The sequence below is a fragment of the Gordionus sp. m RMFG-2023 genome, chromosome 1, assembly GCF_954871325.1.
Source record: "Gordionus sp. m RMFG-2023 chromosome 1, tfGorSpeb1-WG-v2, whole genome shotgun sequence".
NCBI lineage: Eukaryota > Metazoa > Nematomorpha > Gordioida > Chordodea > Parachordodidae > Gordionus > Gordionus sp. m RMFG-2023.
In genome coordinates, this window is record NC_088775.1 from 17,748,225 (window position 1) to 17,758,963 (window position 10,739).

The 10,739-nt window shown below is 27.4% G+C and overlaps 1 protein-coding gene across 1 annotated transcript; it reads right to left on the minus strand.

Moving 5' to 3' along the window:
* Positions 1–7,972: 7,972 nt before the first annotated feature.
* On the minus strand, positions 7,973–8,532 carry LOC135931832 (large ribosomal subunit protein P2-like). The gene is made up of 3 exons (XM_065469137.1): positions 8,304–8,532; positions 8,149–8,259; positions 7,973–8,105 (listed from the first exon to the last, which is right to left on the minus strand). Exons 1-3 carry the CDS (start codon positions 8,473–8,475, stop codon positions 8,038–8,040), a joined length of 351 nt encoding a protein of 116 aa, XP_065325209.1. The 5' UTR covers positions 8,476–8,532; the 3' UTR covers positions 7,973–8,037.
* Positions 8,533–10,739: the final 2,207 nt, after the last annotated feature.

Here is a 10,739-nt window from a genome sequence, read left to right on the forward strand (position 1 = left end):
ATTTCTTTAGCCTATTACAATTTTTTATAAAGACGGTTAACCAAATAAATTACGGAATTTAAATATACTAATTAAGCACTAAATAATGGCGAACACCTGATGTATAGTACTCATATAGTTTTTGTTTTGGCACGTCGCCATTATTTGTTTATTTTTATTTTTTTTGCTAATAACCTTTTATTTTTAAATTCGGCTACCAAACTGATTAAAGCACTAACCTCTACTGACGAAGCACTAAAGAATGATATAAGTTTCATCGTTAGTGCTTCCAAAAGTTCCGCCAACTTCACGCTTAAATCGTGACGTCATATTTTTATTTAGCTAATAACTTTTTTTCCATATGGCGGTTAACTAAATTTATAATGGAATTTAAATACATTAATTAAGCACTAAATAATGACGAAAACCGGATGTTAAGTACTACTCTAGTTTTTGTTTTGGCATGTCGCCATTATTTGTTTATTTTTGTTTTTTTCGTGAATAACTTCTTATTCTTAAATTCGGCTACGGAACTGATTGAAGCACTAACCTCTACTAACGAAGCACTAAAGAATGATATAAGTTTCATCGTTAGTGCTTCCAAAAGTTCGGCCAACTATACGCTTAAATCGTGACGTCATAATTTTTATTTAGCTAAAAACATTTTTCCATATGGCGGTTAACTAAATTAATAATGGAATTTAAATACATTAATTAAGCACTAAATAATGGCGAAAACCGGATGTTAAGTACTACTCTAGTTTTTGTTTTGGCACGTCGCCATTATTTGTTTATTTGTTTTTTTCGTGAATAATTTTTTATTCTTAAATTCGGCTACGGAACTGATTGAAGCACTAACCTCTACTAACGAAGCACTAAAGAATGATATAAGTTTTATTGTTAGTGCTTCCAAAAGTTCGGCCAACTAAACGCTTAAATCTAGACGTCATAATTTTTGTTTAGCTAATAACTTTTTTTCCATATGGCGGTTAACTAAATTAACAATGGAATTTAAATACATTAATTAAGGACTAAATAATGGCGAAAACCGTATGTTAAGTACTACTCTAGTTTTTGTTTTGGCACGTCGCCAATATTTGCTTATATTTGTTTTTTTCGTGAATAACTTTTTATTCATAATTCGGCTACAAAATGGATTGAAGCACTAACATCTACTAACGAAGCACTAAAGAATGATATAAGTTTCATCGTTAGTGCTTCCAATCGACCTTTAAGCGTGAAGTTGGCACAAATTTTTATTTTTGCCTATAACTTTTTTTCCTTAAATTCGTACTATACGGATTGAAGCACTAACAAGCACTAACGAAGCACTAAAAAATGACGTTAGTGCTTCCAATCGTTCGGCCAACTTCACGGAGCTCGAATAAAAAGATATTTTTATTTATAAAAAAATTTCTTTCATTTTTAAAAACAATTGTTTTTCAAAATTTTTATCTGAAAGACGGGAATGCTTGGCAGTTAATACGACATTCGTTATATTAAAAACGCACTCCACAGGATTATACTTAATAAACAACTCTTTTAACGTGGGGAATTTATTATAAACATTTATTATCTTGTCTTTTGCTTCAAAAAATTGAGATAAGTTATCCTCCTCCGATCCATTATCTACTTCCTCGTCAAAAAAAGGATATCTAGAAATTAACAGTTCTTATATTATAATTTATAGGGTTTCCAAAGCATTTTTTCAATAACTCTATAAGTTTATTTTTTATAGGTTTTGTGAACGTTTTATCCATGGCTATTAAAACTTGAACTGGATGTATAATTGCAGAAAGAATATAATGCTCTTATGTTTAAATCTTTAAAAAAATAAATATATGTAATTAATTTGATAGTGACAGGTTTAATAGCTTTTATTAATCCCATTTAATACTGCGTTTATCAATGGTTGCATATGAGGCTGTAATAAATTATATAAAATATTATTTATAGATATATATAAAAAATAGAATAGAACATTCGAATTAAAAATTAATAAATTTGATACGATTATTTTGAAATTAAAATAACTAATAAGTAGTCGTAGTCGTTTTATTATGCCTTGTCAGGTTATGATTAAACAAGTATGCAATTTAGTCAACATTATTGAAAAAGAAAAATGTTGCATAACACTAGATTCTAGAATTCGAGATTTGATTAATAAACACCAAGAAATTTTTGATGTAAAGATGGGACATATACGTGATTTTGTAGTGCGAATACATTTAAAGGATGCCGCTGTACCAAGATCGTTTCCAGCCCGTAGGGTACCATTTCCACTTCGCAAAGCAATTGAAATGGAATTAGACCAATTAGTGACTGCAGGAATTATCGAAAAGATTGATTCAACTATAACTAGGGTACAGTGGTCAACGCCAACCGTAAATGTACGCAAGAGTAATGGCAATATTCGAATTTGTGCTGATTTCAAAGTTACACTCAATCCGTGTTTATTGTATGACCATCATGTTATTCCTACCTCAGACAATTTGTTAGAGAAAATCCAAGGTGGTGATAAATTTACCGTGATAGATCTGAAAGATGCGTATTTACAGATGGAAGTAGAATCGGAATCTCAGTAATTACTAACGATAGTGACTCATAAGGGCTATTTCCGTTACCGACGATTGCCTTTTGGATTGGCAAGTGCAATTTCAGAGATATCTGGATGAGTTGCTAAAAGATAGCCAAATGACTGGTGTCTACTTAAATGATGTAATTATTTATGGTCGAAATGATGAGGAGCACATAAATAATTTGCGTATCGTGTTAAACAGATTACAGACGGCAGGTCTTAAGGCGAAATGGCAAAAGTGATATTTTTACAAAAATCGGTTTCATTTTTAGGGATGATTATTGATAAATTTGGTATACATCCTAACCCAAAAAAGGTGAAGGCTATCCGAAATGCACCAAAACCTAAAAATATACATCTTAGATTTTTTCTAGGACTCGTGAACTATCATGATTCATGAACGTTTTATTCGTGATCTACATTGTAAAGCGGCGCTATTACATAGATTAACGAGCGTGAAAGTATCTTGGCGGTGGAAGAAAGATGAACAAAATTCCTTCGATGAGGTTAAGAAATTATTGTCATCCAAGGAGGAAACGTTAATTCCATATAACGCGCAGTTGCCTATAATTTTGGAATGCGACGCATCTGATTCAGGATTAGGGGCTGTGTTGTTACATCAATTAGTAGACGGAAGGACAAAACCTATTTCGTTCGCGTCACGTACTTTATTAGAATCAGAGAAACACTACGCTCCGATTGATAAAGAAGCTCGAGCACTTTTATTTGGTATTGAAAAATTATTTATTTATTTATGGTAGAAAATTTTTACTTCGAACTGATCATAAACCATTAGAGCGATTATTTGGGGAGAAACGCGATTTAACCAAAATTTATAATAATCGATTGACACGTTGGGCCTGGAAGATGGCTTCTTATGATTTTACAATAGAATATAGACCTGGTAATAAAATTGTAATAGCCGACGCATTATCAAGGCTTCCGATATTAGACACGGAAGAGAATCAAGATTCTAAACATGCTTTGGATATTGTAAGTATTAATTTGGATGATATGCAATTGTCAGAAAATATTATACGAAAAGAGTCGAAGCAAGATTTAATATTAAAAAAATAGCAATACATATTCAGCAAAGTTGGCGCAACTTTGATCGTCATAAAGATAAAAAAATAGTTAATTTTTATAATTGACGGGAAGTTTCGATCGTTATATTATAGTGGAATGGGAGATTGGTTATTCCTAATAAATTAAGAAATGCAGTGTTAGGAATGATTCGCCGGGGGCATCCGGGGAAAATGTAATGAAATCTATTGTTCATCAAGAAACCGTAAACCAACAAAAGGAAATCTAACTTTAAAATGTTTGAAAGGAATGTAATGAAATCTATTACCGCATCACGTTGTTCATCAAGAAACCCTAAACCAACAAAGAAGTTTATTGAGGAAATATAACTTTAAAATGTTTGTAGGAAATGTAATAAATTATATAAATATAAAAAATAGAATGGAACATTCGAATTATAAATTAATAAATTTGATGTGATTATTTTGAGATTAAAATAACTAATAAGTGGTCGTACTCGTTTTATTATAGAGGCCACTAATTTTTTTAAAATTAAAAATAACTATCGTTATTGTTGGGGACAAATAGCCCAAATGCATTTTTTCTTCAAATATAATTATTTTACTTAGTTATATTATATAAAATAATTAATATTACAATCAAATATGGTCTTAAATTGGAACTAGAAGATTTTGACACTAATGCAATACTTTTTGGCAAATTTTTCATTCGGTAAGTATTGAATTAGTTCCTTCAATATAGGATGTTACTGTAATTATCATATTTGGGCCATGGTAATGTTAATTCATCTGATTTTGAATTTTCAAAATCAGATAATGATGAAATAATAATATCTATGATTATGCTAATCTATTAAATTAAAATATAAACAATATTCAAATTAATAAACTATAATAATGGCGTGTTAAAAAATTGAAATATGAAAAACAGCTGATTATAAAATATATGACTTTTTTCTTAAAAGGATTTTTATTAAATTTTTCAAATAAATTATTATTAAAATTGAATGAACGTTAAATTCGAAAGGAACGCCGTTCATCATTTTTTTCAAAAAAGGAACTTTTTTAGGAACGCGTTCGTTTAAATTTAAATATTGAATAATTTTAATGACTATCTCTATTTATGATAAAATTTATGAATAGGGCTGTCCATACACAATTTAATCAGATAAACGATCCCGATGTTTATTTACTATTTATTTTGAACAAAAAATATATATTTTTTAATAAAAACCCATTAACACGAATGATTAAATATATTTTGGTATTTTTTATTCTACAAAAGTTAACCATTTTATTTAAAATAGGAAATGTTTATGGCTAAATATAATATTGTTAGATGGCTAGAGTTCGCAGATTTTTTACCCTTTAAGGTCCTGTGAGCTAATTTGATATCATCAACTTGTATGTTATTCAATTAAGTATTAATAAATTCAATCGTATTTGATATTTATTTTCATGTTATATAAAGTTAATTAAAAATAACTTGCAAACTATGCATAAAAAAATATACTAGAAATATAATTTAAAAAATCCATATCAAAAAACAGTTTAAAATCAGGAATCTTTAAATAATTTTAAATTATAACTTAAAATTTCGAAGCTTATTTTGTTGTTTGATCAACAAAAGCCGTCGAAATAATGGTTTGTGGCTCTTTTGGCTAATTATGTTTCCCGAATGAACATTTTATTGATTCCATGATTGGTATGAATATATTGTTTTCAGATAGATGTGAATATTTTTGTGAATTTCTTTTCTTGGCAATACCCAAAAGATGATTATTATTAGAGGGGGAAAAATATCTATACATGTGAAATCGCAATTCACGTGTTTTCCAACCCAGGGAATTAAAGTATGTCCATTAAGATGTGAATTATTGATAACTGAAGTATCTTTCGGTTATAGATGTAAAGGAACATCGGCTTTAAATAATGAATTTGGATCATTTTTTCATGCCTTTGTACTTAATAAATACTCGAAAAGATTCTTGCTTTTTCGTCTACTTGTGCTCCGCATCTTAAACTTTTATAAGGTTGAGATTTTAATTCTTAACCTGATTGGCACAGCATAATCAGGGATTCAAACCGAACCCAGAGAAGAAAGCCCGGGTTTTTGGAAAAAAACCTGAACCCCGTTTATAAAATTTTTAAAACCGCGAACGGAACCCAAGAATTTTATTTGAACCCAGGTTCAATGTAAAATCATATAAGATATTTATATAATTGTTAATGAAAATGTCAAATTTCCAATTATGTAAAGTGTTAATAAATTCTAAACAACTTAATTCATTTACGCCATTTATAAATTTATTGCCATTGGAGTGACAATAAATTTTAAACAATTAAATTTATTTACACCATATATTTTTAATTTTTAACTAATTCTCAGATAATTTACTTGGAAATTGAAAGTGAACAAGTCAAAGCAAAAATTATTATATCAGATATTGTTAATTTAAAGAAATACATCTAAATAAAATTTAAATTGATACATGACCATGCTTTGTATTTTTAACTATATTTTGTCTATAAATAAAATAAAAAATTTATTTTTTATACCAAATCTATGTTTTGTTTTTTAATTATGATTTAAATATAGAATATTTTTTTATCAATTCAAAAATTCTTAAACCCGAGCTGAACTCGGGCTCAAAAATATTTACCTGAACCGAACCCACCTATTTTTTTAAACTATAAACTCAACTGAACCCAGGCAAATATTTTGTCGTATCTCCCTGTGCATAACTAAATTCAACATTTGTGAAAATCTTGATTTAGCCCTTTTTAAAAATTGGCTAAAAGGAGTTCTTTAAGAATAAATTCACTATAAACATTGCAAATATTTTAAGAGATTAGTAACTTTTGGAAAATAAAAATAAATACAAATCATTTGTGAAAGTTAGTTTTTTAAAAAAGAAAATAATATTTTATGACATTGATAAAAAGATATGATAAATAAAAATCAATATAAATAACGGATTGGTTTTTTTGTAATATCAAATCAAAGAAAAATATGTGGATCGGTAGAATCCTATAAATTATATTAAATTTAAAGGTTCATGGGAAAATTGTCTGAAATTCCTATGTTAGGTTGTCCAAATATGATGCAATACATTTCAGATTTTTAAATTTAAAAAATATGCTCAAAAAATGATTAAAAGTTGAAAAAAAACACTGTCACTAATATAAAGAATTAATTTTAAAAAAATCACTCATAAAAAGAAGTTGAGCATCAATGGGTTAAATCTAGCCAAATTATTATCCAAGCCTAAAAATTTGGCAAATTTTTCTGTCATCTGCAAGCAAAATCTTCACAATTGTATAATTTAATTTTTGAGGAATTTAAGGCATAGTTTATAATAATCATGTCAAATATTCATATATTTTTTAACATTATCTAAAGTATTCAATATATTCGGTTATTTAAAATATCAAGTAATTTATATGACCCAGATCAGATTTAGATTCAAATACATTCATTTATTTAAAATTTCCCAATCTTATCTACCACCTAAAAAATTTTATTTGGTCCAAAAACCAAGTTATTTTACATCATGGTTTAAAGAAAATTGCAATTTTAAACTACTCTCAAAGAATTATAACTATTTTACTACACAAAACATTTTAGATTGAGATCCACCCAATTTGCAGGGCTTTATTAAACATTACTTTTATGCCTACCAAAATTTTGCAATCAAGAACAAACTTGGATAATATTGGTCCAAGAATCAAGCTACTTAAAAAGGTAGTTTCCCCTCATGGTTTAAAGAAAATTGTCAAAATCAATTTTTCTCAAGGAATTTATAAATGGTCTACTACACAAACCGTTTTAGCCTGAGATCTACCTAATTTGAAAGGCTTTAATATAAATTACTTATTTGCCTACCAAATTTTAACAATCAAGAACAAATTTGGATAAAGCAGTTGAGATCAAAAGAACCTACATCAATCCACTAACCTAAGCAGAAACCACAAAAAATATAAAGGTTTCAATGATTTTCTTCTATTTCCAATAGTTGCATCCACTAATGGCTCCTTTACCAATATTATTCAAGTCGACTAATTTAATTGGATTTCCTTGTATCATGCAAAAATCATTTATTGTCAGAATAATATTAAAGTCTTTGTGTAATAAGATATAATAAATAATATTTGGTTTGATGTTGGCCTAAACTGGTTCTTAGTCATGACTTGTCCCCATATAAATTTTACCAAAAAATTAATAAAATTCTAAGCTTTAGTGTAAACATATCTTTCAAAATCAAAATGGCTTTATGAAGGTTATCATATCAATCATTTTCTATAAAATTAATAAGTAAATTATGGATATTAAAATTTCATTTTCAGTTATTTAAAAAACTAAAACAATCTGTACATTTTTAGCTATTATATTTTAATAATGTATGTATAATTTATTATAACTATGAATAAATAGATTTAGTCAAATAATCCAAATCCCATATCATCATCTGATTCGGGCTCATCTTTTTTCTCCTCTTTAGCTGCTATAATTATAAGTGAAATATATAACTAATATATTAGAAATACGTTTTGCTGCTTCTTTTTGAGTAGATTCATCTGCTTTTTTAGCTTTTGGATCAATAGCTGCTACAGCTCCACTACCGCTACCCATTGATAGCGAGCTTAACTTTTTTGTACCTTTATATTTAATGTTAATTTATTTATATACTTTTTTAATATACCTTCAGCAATTATATCATTTAACTTTTTACCCTCCAATGATTTAAGAACAAAATCCAAATTTTCTTTTTCAATTCCGACACCAACAGAATCCAATATTGACTGTATATCACTGGCTTTAGGGTGCTCATTGCCTCCTAAAACGGCTAGCATATATGCAGCAACGTATCGCATGATTTAATTTTAAGGAAATGTCAGACAACGAATGAATAATTTCATTTAAGTAATGCTAAACCGTAACCAGTATGCAATGATGTTAAGATTATATGTTTATAGGAAAGGAATAATGATTCATTTTAACCATTCATTACTCTATAAACCAATTGTTTAAATTTATTTATAAGAATAATTTAAAATAATATTCAATTAACATTGCATAACGTCTATCAATACAAATTATGGCGGTAGGTCATTTTGGTTTCTCAAATACGCAATTAACATTAAAATATTACAAAGTCTATTGTTTGAAAAATCAGAGTTTCATTTATATTAAATTATTTTGGAAAACATAATGATAATTTAGTTAACAAAATTTGAATTATAAGTTTTTAAAAAATAACTAACATTTTAAAAAATACCTGAGTTTTAGGAATAGGTCAAAAAAGTGCCAGACCTTTCTGTAATCTATAGGCTAAATCTCGAGGCTTAGGTAATAACTTTTGGTTCAAATCTTGAATTACTCTTATTTTTATAGGCTTCTAAATTGTTGGCAACACTAGCTTAGGACTAGCGAGGAATGTATTTAGTATTACTAAACGGCTCAATTTTAAACGGCTGACACAATTTAGCCAAAAAATATTTCACAAGCCTCAATAAGATTTTGACATCTATTAAATCTCGAGGCATGCGTATTATTATTTTGGCTACATTCTTGATTCAAAATCGGCATAATCAAGTCGTTTAACAACTCTATATCTATTCGATATGGGCAAAGACTTGCTGTTCTTAGAATTTTTAAATAATAATGCTATTTCACAATTTTTAAATTTGTTTAGACTCTTTATACCTCATTTGCTTGATTTCTACAAAAGTACATATAAATGGGTATAGGGTTATATTTTTTTAATTTCTGTTGTGCAAAATAGTCATTTATTTCGCCGTTAGGGAATTCTAAGTAATATTAAATTCCCTTTAAGGAATAAACAATCCCCACCCCCATCTCTTGAATTATTCAATAGAAATTTTATGACAAAATTGCATTTATACCCCCTCCCCCCCGGATTGATGGGTCGTGGATTTAAATAATATAAGTTAATATGAAGGAGGAGAAATAAAAGCAAAGACTAATAATTCTATTGTTTTATAAATTTTTATTTCCCCTAAACTAGGTGATAATGCATAAGAGCCGTGTAAAATTGTACACAAGGTGTAAAACTACAAGTGAGTTTATTTTTAAAACTAAAAATTATAAGTCTTAAAGTTAAAAGTGTTTTGGATTGTTAAATTGGATTTATATATTTAATTATTTTATTTATACTAGGTGTTGTGTAGCATAAATTGTTGTTTGTTTTATTCATTCGTGTTCGATATTAACATATCAAATATTTAACTCAATACAAACATATTTTATATATATTAACTTAATTTATACCTCACTAAAGTTTTCTAAAAATATTTAAATGTTACGAGTTTATTTTATTTTATTTAGAATAAATCAAGGTTACAAATTTAATTTAATTTAATTTATTTTAAAATATTACATTGATATCAAACTAAAAAATCAGGCTTATATAACAATTTTCATATTAATATATAAAAAAATCAATCTAAACAATTTATATTAAAAAAATGAATTTATATAAACATAAAAAAACAATTTAAAGGTTAGTATTAATCGGTCATATCAACATTCCACCCTTTATAAAATGATCTCCACTCAGGTTTTTAATGCATGTGAATCTTATCGTGCAGTCTGTCATAGTCTTGGAAAATGATATTTATTTTGGTTGTTCATATGATTGTTCAAGTCGTTCATAAGTCATTGTAATCGTTGGCTTGATTCTATCACGTTGGTTTATTAATATCGTTCTGAGTACGCTGGCTCGTCATCAAGCTCCGTCATTATCAATGTCAATTTTACAAAATTGTTATTATCACCAATTGTAAAATTATCATTATTAAATAGGATTTCGGAATATATTAATAATTAGAGAATCGATCAAATTTGGATGTTAGAATAATAAAAGGATGATAAATCAACAAGGTTGTTAGATAATATTTTTATCGTTTTTTTTATTTTTTATATATATTATTTTAATAAATGATGATAAGATGATGATATGTACGTCTGTACATCCATCTCTCTCTTCAGAAATTAAAACTTTATGCCCTTATTTTTTAATTTAAAAAGTATTTTGAAATAATAATTATTCATAAGATTGTTTTTAGTAAAAAATAATTTTTTGAGCCTTAAATTTAAAAAAAAAGATTTCTTCATC